This window comes from Pseudorasbora parva, chromosome 1, assembly GCF_024679245.1.
Source record: "Pseudorasbora parva isolate DD20220531a chromosome 1, ASM2467924v1, whole genome shotgun sequence".
Lineage (NCBI taxonomy): Eukaryota > Metazoa > Chordata > Actinopteri > Cypriniformes > Gobionidae > Pseudorasbora > Pseudorasbora parva.
In genome coordinates this window covers 9,671,598-9,692,190 of record NC_090172.1, presented here as the reverse complement: position 1 = coordinate 9,692,190, position 20,593 = coordinate 9,671,598, and the positions used below count along the sequence as shown (strand labels likewise).

At 41.3% G+C, this 20,593-nt stretch overlaps 1 protein-coding gene and 1 long non-coding RNA gene across 3 annotated transcripts in view; both read left to right on the top strand.

Annotated features, from left to right (window-relative positions):
- LOC137043274 (synaptopodin-2-like) overlaps positions 1-11,783 on the top strand; it is a 37,158-nt gene extending 25,375 nt beyond the window's left edge. Inside the window, exons 4-5 of one of the 2 annotated variants that reach the window (XM_067419595.1) lie at positions 1,254-4,135; positions 8,239-11,783. In XM_067419595.1, coding sequence (XP_067275696.1) covers positions 1,254-4,135; positions 8,239-8,808 — 3,452 coding nt within the window. In that variant the 3' untranslated portion in view covers positions 8,809-11,783. Of the gene's footprint in view, positions 1-1,253; positions 8,182-8,238 lie in introns of those variants that run through there. The other variant, XM_067419517.1, reaches the window with a different exon arrangement.
- Positions 11,784-14,016: 2,233 nt separating this feature from the next.
- On the top strand, positions 14,017-16,415 carry LOC137083020 (uncharacterized). Its single transcript, XR_010906439.1, has 5 exons — positions 14,017-14,328; positions 14,651-14,693; positions 15,028-15,095; positions 15,272-15,395; positions 16,331-16,415. It is a non-coding gene; the product is annotated as an uncharacterized lncRNA (long non-coding RNA).
- The last annotated feature ends 4,178 nt before the right edge of the window (positions 16,416-20,593 follow it).

Genomic DNA, 20,593 nt, shown 5'->3' with positions numbered 1-20,593 from the left:
TGGTCTGTATTTTGCATACTTTCAGTGATTTGTGAGCAAGAGCATGGATACATGTTTTGTAATACTTTAAGATAGATAGATAGATAGATAGATAGATAGATAGATAGATAGATAGATAGATAGATAGATAGATAGATAGATAGATAGATAGATAGATAGATAGATAGATAGATAGATAGATAAAGAACTAGGCAATGATTCACTGTTGCAGTGATGGGTGGGGGCTCACAGGGTGACATGACTAGTAAAGTTAAGAATAAAACATGGGCATGCTAATGATGCTTGCAGAAGTGCCATTTGACAGACATCAACATGTGCAACTCTGGCCTGTAACCCGATCCTTTGTAAATGGCCATCTTAGCAGCACTGAAATGGAAGGAGCACTCATCTATGGCTCTGTACACCTTGATATTGGAAATACAAGAATCAGAAATGTGTAAAGTTTTAGCCAAACCTATTTGGAAAGGACTGACACAGTCTGGTGGGAATATGGGGCTTTGCGGTACTTGTAGGTATATTAACTAAAACAGAACAGGGTGTGTGTTTTTTTGTGTGTTTCTTTTTACAGCTTTTGGAGCTACACATATGGGCTTGTATTAGCTCTCTGGCACTAGCAAGTCCACACACGGCCCCAGGGCTATTTTTACTCTCTTTTTTCTCTCTGCTGGATCTGCTATTGGCTCAGTCTCACTAACGTGCTCTAGACATATTCACAGCTGTAAGTGGCTTATGTTAATATCTGGCTGTTATACATGGATCACAGATTTAGTTAATTGGTGAGGGTGTTGTCAAATCTCTATTTGGAGAATGACTTATTGAGTCATTAGTTATAATATGGGTCAGGGGATCGGTAAATTCTATTTAACACCTGCTAAATCTGGGATGCATTACTTGATTAGCGGAGACTTTTTTACAATACATTTTGATATACGTGTCACACATTGTCATGCATTATTTCATTTTAAACAACAAAATCTCTATTGCATGTATTCAGATGCATATTTTAACAAACAATTATGTATTTGGTTTAACATTAACGAGTTAGCTACAGGGTTCTTAATTGATTCTTGTATTTTCTCAGTTCAAGACCTCTCACATAAAATGACTTGTTGGCTGCTCATATAACAGTGCTATTTATATGCTTCATACACGTTCAGTGAATTAGGCCACCAGGACTGACCATGTGCAATATCCCTACTTTATGACCTCACCAGCCCATATCCTAAACTCCTGGTTTTTTGTGTCATTCTTAGGGCTCCGGCGCAGTGAGAGCCTTTCAGAGAAGCAGGTGAAAGAGGCCAAGTCCAAATGCAAGCGCATTGCTCTCCTGCTGTCTGCCCCTGCCCCAAACCCTCATAACAAAGGGGTGTTGATGTTTAAGAAGCATAGACAGAGGGCCAAGAAGTATACACTTGTAAGCTACGGTACTGGTGAGGACGAGCCAGATTATAAGGACGACGAAGACGACAAGGAGGAGCACGCTCTTGAGTTCACTGTTCTAGCCACAAGTGAAACAGAATTTGATGAGGATTTCTTTACGAATGCCACAGTTCAGAAAAGCATTGTAAGCTTTGATTGGGATACCGGATTACTTGAGATAGAGCGCAAGCTTGACAACAAGCAAGATATGGAGGCACTACCTGAGACCAAGGGGAAAGGAGCTCTCATGTTTGCCCAGCGCAAACAGCGCATGGATGAGATAGTAGCTGAACATGAAGAGATGAGACGGAAGGGGATCCCTGTTGAAGCGACACAGGAGCCTGAGACACATCAAACATACCAACACATGGAGGAACGTGCTTATATGAATGCACAAGAAACCCAAAATTACATGGATGTAAATCTACACCACAGCATATCAGTTCAAAAGCAGCAACAGCAACAACATCATCAGTACCAAGAACAGTACTATCAACAACAGCAGCAGCAGCAGCAGCAGCAGCAGTATCAAGACTACCAGCAGCAGCTACAATACCAGCAACAGCAACAACAGTATCAACAACAGCAAGACTACCAGCAACAAAAAATGTATCAAAATGTCCAATCATACAATCAGCAACAACACTTCCAACAGCAACAAGTGCAACAGTATTCACATCATATGAATGGCACATTTGATCAGCAAGTGCAGAATGAAATGCAGCCATCAGTCACAAACAGAAGTGCCAAACCATTTTTAATTCAAAATAGAGTGGCCGCTCCATTTTCCTCCCCCACAAGTGCAGATAATCAAGAACAATCTGGGTGTTCATTGGGACAAGGTGAACAGATTGCTTCCCGTGATGAGCGTATATCTGTGCCTGCTATCAAGACTGGTATCTTGCAAGATACAAGGAGGAGGAGTGCCAGTAAACCTATGTTTACTTTCAAAGAGTCTCCAAAGGTTTCACCTAATCCTGCTCTGTTGAATCTCCTCAACAGGAATGACAAGAAGGCAGGTTTTGAGTCATGTCCAGAAGAAGATTATTTAAGCTTAGGAGCTGAAGCCTGCAACTTTCTTCAGTCTCCTAAGATGAAACATAAAGTTCCACCACCAGTAGCTCCTAAACCTCACATTAACCCAGCTTCTCCCCCATGGTCAATTCAACAAGAATCTAGTGACCAACCCATCCCAGAGCAAACTACAAACAGTGTCCCAGGACCTACAGAAGCTCCAGTCACAGGGGTTGAGGCTGCTCTCGTCCCCGAAACAGGGGCCCCAACCATGTCTGAAGTAGAACCTACATTGGCCCCTGATTCCCAAAATATTCAACACTGTCCTGAACAACTTGCTCCAAGTAATGCCTGGAAACAACCAGAATCTCAGATGGAGCTGAACCAGCAACCAGAAACCTGGAGTGAGAAACAACCCCAGCACCAAATTAATTCTGCTCATCCTGTTGCACCACCTGTTATGCAGTCAGATCCATCTGCCCTATCATGGGATCCAGCTCCAACTCAAGGTCATCAGCAGCTTCCAGTAAGTTCTTGGGGTCCAAATGAGGTCCAATTGCAAGTCCCATCTCAAAACCAGTCTCAAACACAGCCACAATGGATGACACAGTCTCAGGGTCCTTCAGAAGTACAAATGCAAGTGCCTTCTAAAACACAATCCCAGCCTTCTTGGGTAACACAGCCTAAAACCTCACCCCCACCCAAGCATCAAGCAAAGCCTCAGTCCCAAATCAGTTCGTGGGTACCAAGTCCAAATCAGTCAACACCGCAAGCCCCATGGTCTCAGACCCAAGAGCCAGCACTGCCACCTATTAATGTTTGGCGACAAGATCAAAATCAAGCCCAGGAACAGCCAACCTGGACCCAACAACAACAGTTCCAAGAATCCCAGTTAATGCCACATTGGGCGTCACCCCCTCAGCAACAGCCACAGCCTTCTTGGGCTCAACCTCAGAGGCAGTCACAGCCACAACCACCTTGGGTCTCTCAGGCCAAGCAGCAAGAGCCACCACAGCCATTTGCAAATGCCTGGACTCAACCACAGAGTCCAGTTCAAGCACAGCCTCCGTGGGCTCAACAGACTCATTCACCACCTCAGCCGACTGCCCCAGTGCAGCAACCTATGAATCCTTGGCCACAAATACCAGTCCAGTCCCAGCCACATCCACAGTGGGGACAAGAACCTGCTTCTCAACAACATCCTCAACAGGTAATAAACTCTTGGACACCTGAACAGAATCAAATTCAGCCTCCCTGGGCTCAGCCAATGCCACCAACTCAGCCTCAGGTGCATCCTCCATGGGCACCAAAACCTCAACAGCAGGCATCACCGCCACCTGTGAGCCAATGGATACCGCCACAATCTCAGTCTCAACCAGCTGTAAATGCTTGGGCACCCCAACACCAGCAAGGTTCAGTTGGAAACATAGCCCAAACTGCAACCCAGAAGTCGCCATCTCAACCAATCAAGCCTTGGAGTCCATCTCAGACCACTCAGCCCACTCCTCCACGACGAATGAATTCATATACCCCTGGGACCAAGGTACCATCCCCTGTTCCAACAAGTAGTATGTCAACCTCAGGTTTTGGTTCAGCTTTCGAGATGCCAGCCTTGAAAGGGAAAGGAGCTGAACTTTTCGCCAAGAGGCAATCAAGAATGGAGAAGTACATTGTGGATTCTACCACAGTGCAGTCAAATAAGGCAAGACCATCTTCACCTTCTGCTTCTTTGTCAAATTCCTGGAAATATTCACCCAATTGCCGGGCTCCCCCACCTTTGGCATATAATCCAATTCATTCACCGTCATATCCACCGGGTGCTATGAAACAGCCTCCCCCCTCTAGCTCTTCAACAACAAACAAGAACAAAAGCAAAGATAAGGGAAAACCTGCCCCGAAACCTCTTCATGTTCTCGATGTCATGAAACATCAGCCCTATCAGCTGAAATCCTCCCTTTTCACCTATGGCCCAGCAGCAGAGAAACTTGCTGCAGAAAAGGAGACAGCTGAAAAGCTAGCTGCTCAAAAAGCAGCTGAAGCCCAGGCTCAGGCCCAGGCCCAAATTGAAGCCCAAGCACTAGGTGCTCCAAATCAAAACCAGCAAATGACATATAACCAAGGCCCTCCCCCTTATGGTTTTATGCCACAACAGGCCCAGCAACCCTATGGAATGGCTGGTCAGTCACCTATGCATGATGGCCTTTACCACCAAGTCCCCCCTGACACATATCAGCCGGTCCTAAATGCTTATCAACAACATCCTCATCAAGTCCCATATCAACAAGAATACAACCCCCAACAAACTTACCAACAACCTCCTTTAAATCCTTACCAACAAGCACCAAGTCCACCCTACCAGCATCCCTCCCCACCCTCCTATCAGGCAGGTCCTAATCCAGTATATCAAGCTGGACCTGCACTTTCCTACCAACCAGCCCCTAGTTCTTATGTTGTACCATCTTTCCCAGTAGCGGCAAGAGCTGACTCTGTCTCTGGAGGTAGTATCACTGCTGCCCCAAAGCCAAAATTTTCAGCTAAGAAGAGTGCGGCTCAGGTGTGGAAGCCAAGCACTGCTGAAAAATAGTTATAGTGATTTTTTTCCCCCAGTGCTTTTTACCTTAAGAACTAAGGTAAAAACAAGAACTAAGCTAAGATGCAGATACTTTTGTAGTACCAAAATATTGTTTGTTACAAATTACAGTTAAGATCTGCCAAATGAGTAAAAAAGAAGAGGGCATAGACATTTCAAAATGACATCACATGATGTTTATACTGATATTTTATAGGCCTCTCTTGCTACAGGCTTGTGTATTAGTCAACTCAAAAATGACTAATTTAATGCGTTAGACATAATTTTGGTCAAAGGGAATTGGGGTTGAGTGTGAGTTTGAGAAGAGAAACATGGAATGGATAATGGAAAATTATTGCAGGTGAAAAAAGAGAGATAGGCATAATGGTCTGTTATGAGGGCTACTGAGTAACTGATTTGCAATACAATTTAAGGATGTAATCCTTTTTAAACCAACTAATATATAATCATATTAAAAATGTGTAAAAGCTTAACACAGCTTCCAAAGGGATTTGCAGTATCAGCTTTCACACAAGCATATGCGTATGTGATATTTTACAATACCTCAGTTGACAGGCAGAAATAAATATAAGAATAGTTCAATGATATTAAGAAGATGCAAGTTAACAATGTATTATAACAGTGCAAGGAGATGCAGTATAACTGAGAGGGAATGTATGGTGAATATTTTATAATTAAATTTCTATCAGCTCCTACCTTCTGAGGAAAAAAACATTTCTAAATTGTAATTAATGTTTTAGACTTTCTTCATAAAAGACAAAATGAATGTACTCAGTATGTTTTTTTCAAGTAGGTTGAATAATGTCACTATTTCATTGTTTAACAGCTGGTACATGGTTGGAGAGAATTTTTACTTTTTATGAAGATAAGTAGACTTTTCTTGAGGGAGAAATTTATGTTACGCTTTTTTGTTTGCTTTAATATTCATCAGTTCAACTAGAATGTCAAATAAAACAGATATAATAAGTGGAAGAGTTCTAAAAATGTTCATTTTTAGTTTGACGGCTCTCTTCTTTTCTTTTCTTTTCTTTGCTGTCTTCTGTTCATTTTTTGTGTGATATTTTCTTCATAGTACACTATTTGTAACTTGTACCACAGTGCCATTAAAATTACTGTTTCAGTTTTGTTTGTTTGATTTTGCATGGACCTCACTCACATACATCTTTCCAATCTGCATTATTTTTTCACCTCTCACTATTCTTTGCTTTCTTAATCCTTTTTAGAGTATCTGTCAGTAATACTTCTCAGTTTATATAAGGTAAGTAAAGAGTTAACGTTACTACAAATAAGTCAGTGGATATTTTAAGGGAATAATGTGTATAAATCATTTAATCATTCCATCCAGTTATACATTTTATTTATTATTCAATACCACCAGTTACTTTACTGTATCTTATGTGTGATTGTGATACATTTAGTTACAAATAAATCCTCAATCCCCCTTGCTCTCCAACAATAAAGGTAGGAGATTACATTTAACGTAAAATCCTTTCAGATATGCAGTTTTATAGATCCATATTGACAGCTAAAATAAGAACTCCTAAAGGGAAGCTGTGAGTATTGTTCTAAATTTGAACCTGTGTTGCATCATAATTTCAGGAGCTAATACATACTTCATAATCGGGGGAAAGTGGAAATGATATGAATGAATGCCCTGCAAGGTCTGCTCCAGAAGCTATATTTGGAGAAATGTGATCTCTGGTCCCATGACTTAAAAGCAGGGGAGGAGAGCACTTCACTTTATGACTCCTGTCACTTTTATATGACTTTAGACTTATTCATTTATGTTTTTATACAATGAAAATGTGCAACAGCAACAACTAATTGATATTATATAAGTCAACATTAAGCAGTCTTTACTGCCATTGAACATTCAACTAATGAAACTATTACTCATTTCACATTTTAGAAATACTGGCTTTTTATAAGTAAACATTAAATTAATTGTACAAAATAAATACATTTAAATGTTTTTTATTTGATTACTTTTTCATGGAGACCCTCGGGGGACATGGTGTTGGAAAAAAATATACAATTGAATGCTTTTGCATCTGCTAACAAAAGTTTTGCCTTCCCTCACAAAACCTTTGCGAGCAAAGGCAAATTTTATCTGGGGAACGCAAATATTTTGCGCACTAACTCAATATTTCTCAGGGGAACGTAAAAAAATTGGTGAGAGAATGCAAACGCATTGACATATAATTTGTCCCTTATGTCAAGGTTGCCAGGTTTGACTAAAATAAACTGCCCAATTGCTTTAAAACCCGCAAAAGAAAAAAACAACCCCGCAGAAATAGTGTGAAAGTAGCTTAATTCCGCAGGAAACACTCCCTGTACGGAGCACCTAAAGGGACGTGGTGGTGGGGGAAATATAGTTTTAATGCTTTTGGGTTCTTTCAAACTATCCGTTCAATCGCAAAGAACTCAAAAGAGCGAAGTTTTTCAGGGGAACAAAACATTTGCAAGAATTTTTTTTCTATCACCATGTCCCTTTAGGCGCTCTGTTGATTTTAGCAACAACATTTTTCATACTATAAACTCACTAAAATCAACTTATCATTAATAAAATCACATGTCTTCGTGACTATAGTTCATAGCCTCCTGTCCTTGTTTTTCTAAAAGCAAAAGAACCTGGATAGTTTTTTTTATTTATTTATTTTATATTATGCTGGATCATTTTTCAAAATGCTAATTTTATTAATCTTGGAGAGTCTGGTTATCTAATAAATTGAAGAAATTTTGTCTTGCATGTTCATATCATAACCAGACGGTGGCAGAACAGTCTTTCTTGTTGACCTTAGGTATTATGTTCAGTCCACGTGGAAACCTAGAGGAAAATTGTTGTTGTATGCATCCACATACACTGTAAAAAAAAATATATTTTCAAATTTGTAAATAAAACAAAAATTATTGGAATATACTCAGCCCACTGCACAAGTGCAGCATCTTATGAATCCTTGGCCACAAATTCCAGTCCAGTCCCAGCCAAAATATAGATTATTGAAAATACTACTTCAGTCTTTCCATCTGCAAATTTCACATTAACCTCAACGTGCTACTTTCTGTTTCTTTGTATTTAATTGTAAAATTTACTAGTGAAAATTGTTTTTTACATCAGCGTTGTTTTCTGTGTCTTTACCATGGCTATGAATCTGCAACTGTGATTGTTTATTGCCATGAAAATTGTTTTACACATATTTGTTTGCTCATTTCAGGGGCTTAGGAGCTCATCCTTGTCACCACCCGTTAGACTTTCAGCAGCAGGTCTCAGTCCCAGGTCGGTTTCATTTTCTCCATCACCCAGACCTGCATCGCAACCCGCTTCTGTCCAGCCAGCGGTGGGACAGACTGCCCGGCTAGACAGGGGTTACAAGCCACCCACCCCTTGGGAAGCTGCCTCACGCCACCCACTGGGGCTCGTGGATGAAGCGTTTACATTCCTGGACATTCAGCAGTCTATTGCCTCCAACCTGCGCTATGCCGCTCAGAGTAAGCTCTTACCCGAGCCCCCGGCAGAATGGAAGGCAAAGGTTGCATATGAACCTCCACCGAAAAACCAAAAAGACAGTTTGAGTCAATCACCCCTGACTTTTCTGTCCCCAACCAAAAGCACAGCATCGGCTCCAGCTGGTCCTGTCCCGTATGGGTCACCCTTTAGACAGTGTCAACCACAAAGGTCAATGACAGAAGCTAATCTTGGGCCTTCACAGGCGAATCCAAAGGAAATGGGGCCTCATAGACTGAGACTCTACAAAGCCAATGATAGCAGTTCTTGTAGACGTTAAAGGGATAGTTCCAACAAAAAATGACGTTAATTACTCATCCTCATGTCGTTCCATAAGACTTTTGTTCGTCTTCATCTTTTCGATGAAATCTGAAAGCCTAAATTCAATCTGTTCATTATATAAAGTGATCATGTCTCTTCAGAAAATTTGGACTAAAACGCTGAATTGGATTCGTTTTACAATCTCTTTATGCATCAGTAGTTGCATAGCTGCACTGTACAAACATGTTGTTGGTTTAACTTATAAAAGTAAGTAACCTGGTTGCCTTAATTTAAAATTTTGAGTTTATTGAAATAAAAAAATTGAGTTGATACAATGAAGGAAATTTGTTTAATAAATAGAAACTCAAAATATTATTGTATCTGAACCGCATAACATTTTTTGATAAATCATGAAAATAGCTCTATTTGGCATGTTTAACTGCATCATCAAAAATAAAACACACAAAATTTAATAATATTTAAATAAAGGTTGTCGAATCTCAAAAAATGTTCATTGTATTAACTCAAATTTTTAATTTCAATGAACTCAAAATTTTAAGACAACCAAGTAACTTTTTTTTTTAAATAATTTTTTACAGTGTGTCAATGGAGGGACAGAAAGCGCTCAAATTTAATCAAAAAGATCTTCATTTGTGTTCTGAAGAACTTACAGGTTTGGAACCACATGAGGGTGAGTCATTTATGAATTTTCATTTTTGGGTGAGGAGAGTCAGGAAACCCATGTTATGCAGGTTGTGAAAGTCAAATCAAAGAGAGGGGAGGTTTTTTTCTGGAAAGTGAGTAAAGTAAAATTCTTATGGCTACTATTGAACGGGAAAAAACGAAGACACTGAAAGACAGAGCGGTTGATGTTGCAGAACGAGGGTCCGTGAAAGTCAGAAGTCGACACTAGAAGTTGTTTATAAAGAATATGTATATTAGTAGACAGAGTGTTACAGTTGGCTTTTGAAACTTACACTTACAATACAACAATCACTCATTTTGATTATTCCCTTGTGAAAAGGAAGTACACTTTAGGACACGTTTAAAATAGGAACTAATATACTTTAAAATATGTATGCTTAAGCACACAAATTCAAGTTGATTGAAATTAAATTAAAAATGTATTATTTAAATGGATTCATTTATTTAAATAAATCCATTATTATTTAAATATCCATTATATAATATATATGTATTAGTTTAAATATTCATTAGCTTAACTTTAGAGTGCTTTTTGAACCATTTAAAGGATAATTCACCCAAAAATGTCATTAATTTCTCATCCTCATGTCGTTGCAAACCCATAAGACCTTCGTTCATCATCAGAACACAAATTAAGATATTTTCAATGAAATCCAAGAGCTCTCTGAGTCCCATCTTTTTAAGTACACTTAAGTGCCATTTTATTTCATTCATATTATATTATCTGAAAAAATCCCCATGTAGTCAATAATATTTTTTCCTTAAATCTCATCTTTGATCACCAAAATTAAGTGTCATTAATTAAGTGTAACTCTACACTCTTGCTTCATTTAGTATGCCCGCACCATGAATATGCAAATTAGCCCAGCCTCTCAGAGATCCACTCGCTCAAATTTATTGTAGTAAACGCTGCATAATGGCATCGCTCTTTACAACGCAAGACACATAACGGTAATTCATATGATTAGCCTTTTGCTTGACTACATTATTAAACGGCTAATAATGTGTTGCTAATGTTCACCATCTCAGAGTCAGACAGCTGCCTTCTAAATATCAGCATCTTTAGAAGCGCTTTGAACATCGTAGTACATCAGTAGGAAACGTCGTATAGTTCATCACAACATTGTAATATAAATTGCATACATAATAAACTGCTATATTGCTAAATGTACACAATTTTTCATATCAACAGACAAATATACCACGGTATCCTAGCTTCTCTTGAGACTCCCTACTTCAGAAAACAGTAACGATATGATAAAGCCCGCCTACACATTGATGTGATTGGTTTGTGATGTCAAAAACGCCAGCGGTTTCAAACCACGTTTTTGAGACGGGTTCACCGAAGCGCTCCAATACTCAACAATGATGTTGACTGAATTTGCACATGGTTTGTCTTAAAGCATGTTAAAAACACCACACAGATGCATACACATCATTCAAAACTTGAAGATTTCAAGACTGAAGACTCTAAAAGTGTACATTCAATATAACGTGCACTTCTTATTCACAAGGGTCACACAATCCGTTTTAAAGTGTTGCACTTAGGAATGGGGCAAAGTGATTGTGCATGATACATGCTAAAAAAAAAACAATAAAACATAATAGGTCTTCATATACGTAAATGCTTGCGAGAGACATTTCAGTGCTGTCTGTATTTAATTAGCTGAAAATTGACATGACTGCCTTCAAATAATTCAGTAATGATGGTGTTTCAGTGGTGATGACTTAGAACCAGTATCAGTTGTTTTTTATAAAATTAGAGAAAGACAAAAAATAGTTACAGTCAAACTTGTTACATAAGCTTCTCTTGAAAAGATTAAATCACTCTTTAGTGACCCGGTCTGACCCTTTAGCACACGCCCTGTTGCCTCGGACTCCGATTTACTTAAAAAAATTCACTACTATTTGCTGATGATAAATATTTACTATAAATATATATAATGAACATTCTTTCCATGTAATTTGCTGTGAGTGTGTGTGGGTTCTCTTGTGTGACAATGCATGCTCTTTTGTACTGAGTTGTTCATGCTTATATTTCTTTAGTCAATGACTGAATGTTTCTATGAGAAGGATTTCAGAAAGCCAAACTTTGACATGTTTTTGTAAAATGTTGCTCAAGATACAAAATATATATTTGGATATTTGTTACATTGTGAAGTGCATCTGACACAGAGAGAAGCAAACAGCTTGCGTTATACTGTTTTGATTTACAATCTACAGCTTCACTTTTTGTGTGACTGACATAAAACCATGCTTGCACTTCTATTAAAGTAACGTGTAGAAATCTCTCTGCTTTGTTTTTTGAAACCTTTGGGGAGTTTTTTGGAGGGAAAAAGTATGCTGCATAGCCTAAGGTAGAGTCTCTTTCAGCCCAATAGTCTGTAACAAGTTGCTGTCTTGTTATATAATGGCTTGGGAGGCTTGGCTAGACTCCCGAGCTTGTACTTGTCATACAACCAAGCTATGTGGCAGCTGACACTGAAGACTGAACCGTGTTCAAAATAGGGTTCTGCAAATTATCTGCTATTTGGGATATACACTGGAGGAAACATGTAAATTATATTCAGTGCCGCCAACCATTCCAGTTGTATTGCACATAATTATCTATAAATTTAACAACAAATGTAAATTATTCATATATTATTTGTAATGTATTAGTAGTATGCAAAAATATAATTGTAAAAGTACATGAGCATGAGTGCAAAAAAAAAAAAAAAACAGGAAGAAAAGAAAAGAAAATTTCACATGTCTGTGGTGCAGTGATTGATTAAGTCACATGTCTGAGAGTGACATTTTTATTTGTTGTTTTATGGGAAGGATGAAGGGAATGAGAGTGTTAGAATGCTGGACAAAACATGTAACTTCATATACACAATAAAATTAGTCGTGACTTTTTCTATGCTTTATGCTCATAATGGTTCAGTTTTGCTTAACTCAGTTTACAGATTATAAACGACGTTATTACTCTGGTCAAACTATTTCAGTGGAGAAAAAAGTTGCATTTACTTGTGTTGAATGTGCAATTGTAGTGTTTTTATTTTATTATTATTATTATGTTAAGGGGGTGAAATGCTGTTTCATGCATACTGAGCTTTTTACACTGTTAAAGACTTGGATTCCCATCCTAAACATAGACAAAGTTTCAAAAACTAATGTTGGACGTTTGATGGAGTATTTCTGTGTCAAAAATACTCCTTCTGGTTTCTCACAAGTTTCGGAGAGTTTTTTTCGAGTATGGGTCCGCTTGACGTCGTCGGGTCGGAAGGTCTTTGTATGGGCCGTACGGGCTCTTCTCCCGGTAGGGTGCGCGCACGCGTGACCAGAGCGAGAGAGCAAATGCACGCCTATAAACACTGCTCTCAGGTGCAGATCCAGTCGTCCGTGAACACTTATGTCGCGCCGCGCTCCACTTCATTCCTATGGGTGATGTCAAGCGGCTTTAACGCGCCCACGTAGCATTCCGGGAAGGCAGCGCTGCATTTGAACTGATTTGAACGCAGAAATTACAAGAAGCGTCACATCACGCTTCAGTCGCGTCGCAAAAGTGGATTTCTATGGTCACTGCTGTCTCAGGGCTTCACAAAATCAACAATATTACCAAAGAAGTGTGTTTTTGACGGAGCGGTCCCAGTGATAAAGGTTCACGGTCCTGCTTTGGAAACCGGCGGTGAGTAAAACTGCTTCAAATGTCTATGTTGTTGGCTATCGTCGCGTTAGTAAACATCAGTAAACAACACAATCATATGGTAGTTAATTTATCAATGGAGCATGCGATGTTTCGAGTTTAAATACATTTGTTTAGCTGCATTCATTCTTTAGCTCCGCCCACACGATACGCCTCCATCCACTCGTTTTTTTTTTTCCAGAAAGCCTTGATACAGCCTATATTTCTTTTATAAATATGATAAAACTAAAGACTTTTCGGAGATGGGAAGGACACAATACTACTCTATAGGGACTCAAGATTGACAAGGTTCAATATGTTGATTCATGATTCATGACTGTTTCCCCCAGACTGTTTCGACCCATTTCCCCAGCTCACCGTCTGTCCTCTGGACACACTCTTGTCATCACGTGAGGTTGTCACTGTGGCTCAGTGACGTTTGCCAGGGCCTTCAACTTCACTTCATCGCCTTGGATCTTCGGCTATGCAATGGGGTCTTTCTCCAGTGTCATTGTCTCTGGCTGTTACACTGTAACCAATATCTGTAGTTTTCACAGCATTATTACTGTAAAATGAGAAAATACTTACTGTAGAACCTGTATACAGCATGTTGCTGTAGATCTGCAAAGCATCATGGTCTTTTTTCAATGGCGAGTAAATTCTACAGTATTTTTTTTCTCTCCTGTGAATCACAATACAGCATTTTCTAGAATATTTTTTTTTTCAGCCAAGGAAAGCTACGAGATTCCCCACTTTCATCCGAATTTTTACTTCAGAAAGGTAACATAATGTATTTCCAAAGTTTACTCTTGTAAAGTCAACTGTTTGTTCAACTTTAAGAGTGCACAGAGAGAAAAGAGTAATGAGCGGCACACTTTCTAGTAAACTCGTCTCATGCTGTGTGTGCATTTTATAATTTTATTTCCACAAATATTTCTGCATGATTTCGATATATTTTCTAGTCTGGCAACATTTGATAACGTCATTAATTTATAGAAGGATAGTATTGTTAAATAAAAATTAAATTGTGTATGTGATCTCTTTTGGTGCTGATCCGTCACATAATGTGATCGCTTTTTTTCCTGTCACCACATGCGCGTGAGGCAGTGAGCCAAAGCCTGCCGACGCTCGACGGTCTCGAGCTGAAAGCAAACGCAGCTGATCGAGGTATGTACGTTAGGCCTAACTTAACATATTTTTCATAGTGATTAATCATGATTTTTCTGAATGGAAACCCCCAGAAACTAGATTGGTAAAATGCTATTCAAACTTGTGGGAGCATGCATGGGCTGTAGGCTACTGTATTAAGATTTGTCTTATCCGGCAACATTACATTTTTAACGTCTTTAATTTGATTAAAGACTAACGTTAGCATTGGGAAATGACATTAATTTAAAATGGTGTAATTTTTTGTATTTATTGGCGCGGTAGCCGTTTAATAATCTCTCGTTTCTTTTCTCTTGCTTGCTGTTGCCGCCTGAGGAATCAGACATTGAAGTAAAAGCGGGCCGAGAAAACGCAGCCAGCTAGAGGTAACGTTATCTGTTAAGCTACGTTACTTAACATATTCTTAATAATTTCATGATTTTTCTGAACTTCATTGCCTTCAAGCTGCAGAAACTATAAGTTAGATTGTTAATAGAGTGCCATTCCCGACTTTTGGGAGCATATATTGTATTAATATTTGTCTTATCTGGCGAAATTACATTTATAACGTCTTTTATTTTATTAAATAGTAGCTACGTTAGCTTTAAATAAAAATGATTTGAAATTGTAATTTTTTACAGTATTGCCACACACTTTCTCTTATGAATATTGAACTTGTGATTTCTAAAACTGTGTTTTCGTTTTATTTTGTGTTACAAGAAACTTCCACCTAAGCAAACGCTGAGGCTCAGATTTCCTGCCAAACACTCCCAGACTCATCATGCTCGGTAAGATCCAAGCACTCAACATACACAATAGATGGCAATATTAAGGGTTACTTCACATATAAAGCATCTTGCACTTACATTCCAAAAATCTCTAGTTGTTACTGATCCAATAGAAAAAAAAAAGAGGTATTTTTTCTTGGATAGGGTAATGCATAGCCTAATGTTTTTATTTTCAGATTCTTCGTCAGAATTAACCTAGAGCACAGCGAGTGCAATTCAAAGGTCCAGATTAGCAGACAAACTGGGAAGGTGGTCATCAGGGACTTCATCGAGTATGACTGGCAGAACAACTAATTCCAGGTGAGACTTTTAATTGTTACCTTGAATACCTTTAAATGGTGATTGAAAGTCAGGGGTGGCCAGCAACTTGTCTATTAAAGGGATAGTTCACTTTAAAATTTATTCTCAAGTTGTTTCAAACCTGTATGAATTTCTTTCTTCTGCTGAACACAAAAGAGGATATTTTGAAGAATGTTGGTAACCAAACAGTTAACTGGAGCCAGTGACTTCCATAATAGTAAAAAAAAAAATACTATGGAAGTCACTGGCTCCAGTTAACTGTTTGGTTACCGACATTCTTCAAAATATCCTCTTTTGTGTTCAGCAGAAGAAAGAAATTCATACAGATTTGAAACAACTTGAGGTTGAGTATGTGATAATAGCATTTTCATTTTAAAGTGAACTATCCCTTTAGGCCTGCCAAGCATCATTTTCAAATCAGGCAGTTTTACAGCGTCAACACAAGGTGATTCAACAACACTGACATGAAAAACAGGAGGAACATTGTGTGACAACACCAGCCAGTTAGAATACTTTTCCATTCAGAACTCACAAACATAAATTTCACTGTTGTATCACTAACTGCAAACATGGTATTGTGGCAGAAATGTGGGATATTCATGTACAATTTTATAATATTCATGTAGACAGTTATTAAATATTAAAGTAATGGCAAATGACAGAAACCAATTCTGTCTAATAAGAGTCGAGTTGCAACTCCATAATATTTACATTTTATCTTTTAAAAATAGGTTGTTATTTTTACAGATGTTACAGTTTGTGTTAACGAAAATACATTTACATTTTACATCTTTTGTAAAGCTATAAAAAAATATCAGCCCTGGGGGATGCTACTCCACAAACCACCAACAAAGCATATAAAAAATACTAATATTTATTTAAAACTTTATGTGTTTTTAAACTTTTACATTAATAATGAATTTCTTCTTCTACAGGGCAGAAGACTCAGGCCCAGGAAGTCCAGGTCAAGTTTTAAAAGAATAATAGTTATGGAAAAAAAACATTATTGGAGAAAAACAATATTCAGGTTTGAAATCCTTCTGTTTTTAAAGGGATAGTTCACCCAAAAATTTCAATTGTGTCATCATTTACTCACCCTCAACCTGTATGAATTTCTTTCTTTTGCTGAACACAAAGATAGATATTTTGAAGAATGTCGGTAACCAGACAGTTGATGGGTCCCATTGACTTCCTTAGTATTTTTTTTCTACTAAGGAAGTCAATGGGAAGTCAATCCCTTTAAATCATTTAATTTTTATAGATTTGTAATTTTACCCAAACATTTGAATACATATTGATTGTTTTGTTTGCTCAAAAAAGTGCTGAAATGAAATAAATTGTTCACAGAGAAATGTTAACTTATTGAAAAAAATGTATATGTTCAGAAAATCGTCTCAGGTTACGTATGTAACCATGGTTCCCTGAGAGGGAACGAGACGCTGCGTCGAAACGCTAGGGGACGCCTCTGCGTGCCATGTCATGAAGCACTTGTGTAATCAGTCCAATAGCGGGACGATACGTCACGGGCGGGTGACGTCATCGACCAGGAAGCTATAAAGCATGCCCGGACCAAACAGTCACTAGCTTCTGGAAAAGTCGAACAAATCGATCACAGGCATGCCGGGAGTATGGCATCTCGACGCAGCGTCTCGTTCCCTCTCAGGGAACCATGGTTACATACGTAACCTGAGACGTTCCCTATCTCGAGGGAACTTCGAGCTGCGTCGAAACGCTAGGGGACCTCAATACCCACGCCGCCAGAGTCCCAAATGTCTGTATGTGTGAATCAACCCAGAAACACCCGGGACCCCGGAGTAGAGGCTACGTCAAGATTGTAAAACCTCACAAATGTATGCGGAGAGGACCACCCAGCCGCATCACATACCTCTGACAATGAAACTCCCGAAATAAGAGCCATAGAGGCAGCCATACTCCTAGTGGAGTGGGCGCGGACCCTCATTGGTGAAGGATGTCCGGCCGACTCATAAGCGAGCGAAATAGCTATCCACTTGCTAAGCATCTGCTTTGAAGCCGGTTTTCCCTTGCTCGGGGACCCAAAAACACACAAACAACTGTTCTGAGTTTCACCACAGGGCAGCCCTGTGGACATATGCATCTAGGGCCCTGACCGGACATAGCAGATTTAGCTTCTCTTGGTCTTGACTAGTGAACGGAGGCGGACAGAAAGCCTGCAGCATTAGTGGTCCCGGCACATTAGTCGGGACCTTGGGAGCATATCCTTCCCTCGGGAAGAGAAATGCTTTTACCATTCCTGGTGCAAACTCCAGACAAGAGGGTGCCACTGCCTAAGTAGGCACCCTCGAGCGTGCCGCAGGTCTGCGCCTCAAAGTACCACAAAGGAAACGTATGACCCAAGGGTGTTTCCCCAATGATGCATTATCTAATGGAATATGATAAGCAGATATCGCCGACACATATACTTTCAGTGTTGACGGAGATAACCCTGCGGAGAATTTTTCTTGTAGGAACTCAAGAACTGAACCGAACGGGCAGTTAACAGGGTCCAAAGCCTGGTGCGTACACCAGGCGACAAAAACTCTCCATTTGAGTGCGTAAAGTCTCCTTGTGGATGGTGCTCTGGAGTGCAACATGGTCTCTATCACCTCAGTAGATAGACCCGTGTTTATGAACTGGGCCCCCTCAGGGGCCAAGCCCACCGTTTCCACAGTTCCGGGCGTGGGTGCAGTACTGACCCCCCCGGCCTGCGAAAGAAGATCTCTCCTGACTGGGATTTTCCAGGGAGGACCTTCTAGGAGAGACATAATGTCGGCGAGCCATACTTGGCCCGGCCAGAGCGGGGCTACCAATAAAAGCTGAACCCCGTCCCGGCGGACGCTCTCCAGCACTCCTGGGAGCAATGCCAGAGGGGGGAAGGCGTACAGACGCAGCCTCGGCCACGTCTGTACCATTGCGTCCAGCCCCAGCAGGGCTGGATGCGTGAGGGAGAAATATGCTGGACAGTGTGTCGTCTCTCGAGACGCAAACAGATCCACCTGGGCTCGCCCAAAGCGGATCCACAGCTCCTCCACCACCTCGGGTGGAGTCTCCATTCTCCCGGCATCACTCCCTGCCTCGACAGGGAGTCTGCCGCTACATACAGGACCCCCGGGATGTACATCGCCCTGAGCGAGAGCATCTTGCCGTGGGCCCATGTTAGCATATGACGCGTCAGCTTCCACACCCGACGCAATCTCAACCCCCCCTGGTGATTTATATACGAGACCACCGAAGTGTTGTCTGACCGAACTAACACATGGCGGCCCCGCAGGTCTGAGAGGAAGTGTTTGATTTTATATGATTGAAACACAGCCATCAGCTCCAGCTGGTTTATGTGCCAGGAGAGCTGACGGCCGCTCAGACCTTGGGCCGAGCGGCCACTCATGACCGCTCCCCAGCCAGTTAGGGAGGCATCCGTCGTTAGCGTTACGCGACGACAAGGAGCCCCCAGAACTGGACCTTGGGACAGGAACCAAGGATCTTTTCACTTCACTAAGGCACGTAGGCAGCGCCGCGTGACCTTGATCAAGCGAAAAAGGGTTTCCCCTCAGGGAGAACCCCTTGGTCCTGAGCCACCACTGTAAGGGTCTCATGTACCGCAGGCCAAAGGGTACCCCGTTGGACGCTGCTGTCATCAGCCCTAACACTCTCTGAAAGTGTTTCACAGTGAGTGACTGACCTAGCTTTATCTGGTTCACGGTATCCAGGATCGTTTTTATCCTGGGAGGGGATAGCCGAGCCAACATTATTTTCGTGTCCCAGACTACCGCCAGAAAAGTAGTACTCTGCAGCTTATAGGTGCCAGCACACATTTCTTTCCGTTCAACCTTAGCCCCAACACTCTCATATGGGCGAGAACAGCATCTCAATGCTGAACGCCCACTGTTTCGACTAAGCTAACATCAGCCAATCGTCGATATAGTTGAGCACGCGAATGCCCTGGAGTCGCACCTGAGCCAGAGCTGCATTCACGCACTTGGTGAAAGTGTGGGGTGATTAAGCTAGGCCGAATGGCAGCACTCAATACTGGTAAGCTTCGCCCCCAAAAGCAAACCTGAAGACCTGTCTGTGCTGCGGAAGGATGGAGATGTGGAAGTATACATTTTTTAGGTCTATTGTGACACACCAGTCCTCGGACCTGACGTGACACACGATCTGTTTTATCGTGAGCATTTTGTTTAGCTGATGCAGATCTAAAAATAGGCCTTAACCCTCCATCCTTCTTTGGAACTATGAAGTACCGGCTGTAAAAGCCCGACTCTCTGCAGAGGGGAGGGACCCGTGTATAGCCTCTTTTCGCAGAAGAGTCTGTACCTCTCGTTCCATGACCAGAGGCTGCTCGGGGGTTACTACCGTAGGAGTAACCCTGCTGAACACGGGTGGGTGTGACCCGAACCCTTTTTATAATGTGAGCAGGACCCATTCTGAGATATTCGGCAGAAGTTTCCACGCTGCCAGAAAATCTACTAAGGGAACCAGCCTCTCGAGGCTGGTCTCTGGATTTTCCTGGGTGGTCAGCCCGGTGTCCTGTAACGGATAACCGGCAGGTAGCAACCGAACTGACCGCCCCGGGGCCCTCACGAGAGGGCGCGAACATCCCCAAGCCGCTACGTTTCCGGGCGGACAAGGAGATATATGTTCGCCGGGGACCGCCGCGCCCTGAAGCACCAACGGTGGCAGGGTTGGCAGACCGGCCCCCCCCGATGGCACCGGGAAAGAGCGGCCGCCTCGGCGAGCCGCACTCTCCCGGAGGGGACTGCCATCGGAAGTCCTGCGCCTCTGACGTCAGGACTTCTTAGCCGAGGCCTTCCTAGCAGTAAGGACGGCCCTCAGATCCGCCCTACCACGGGAAGGTCCCGGCTGAGCGCGTCGCCCGGATCCCCGATCTCTCTGCGGGGGGGCCCCGAGCGGCCACGCTCTCTCTTTGTTTTGCTCGGTGTAGGTTTGAGAAAGGATGTACTCGGCTGAGGCTGCCCCGCCCGACAGCCCCAGAGGGACATTTTGATTTATTTATTTATTTATTTATTATATATATATATATATTTTTATATTTCACATCTCAATATCAATATCCCCCAGCAGGTCTGCTTGTTTTATATGCTTGCAGGGCAACCGCCGTATACAAACCGGCGGCCGCCTGATCTGCTGCCGAATATGCCCTACCCCCAAAGCCGACTTTT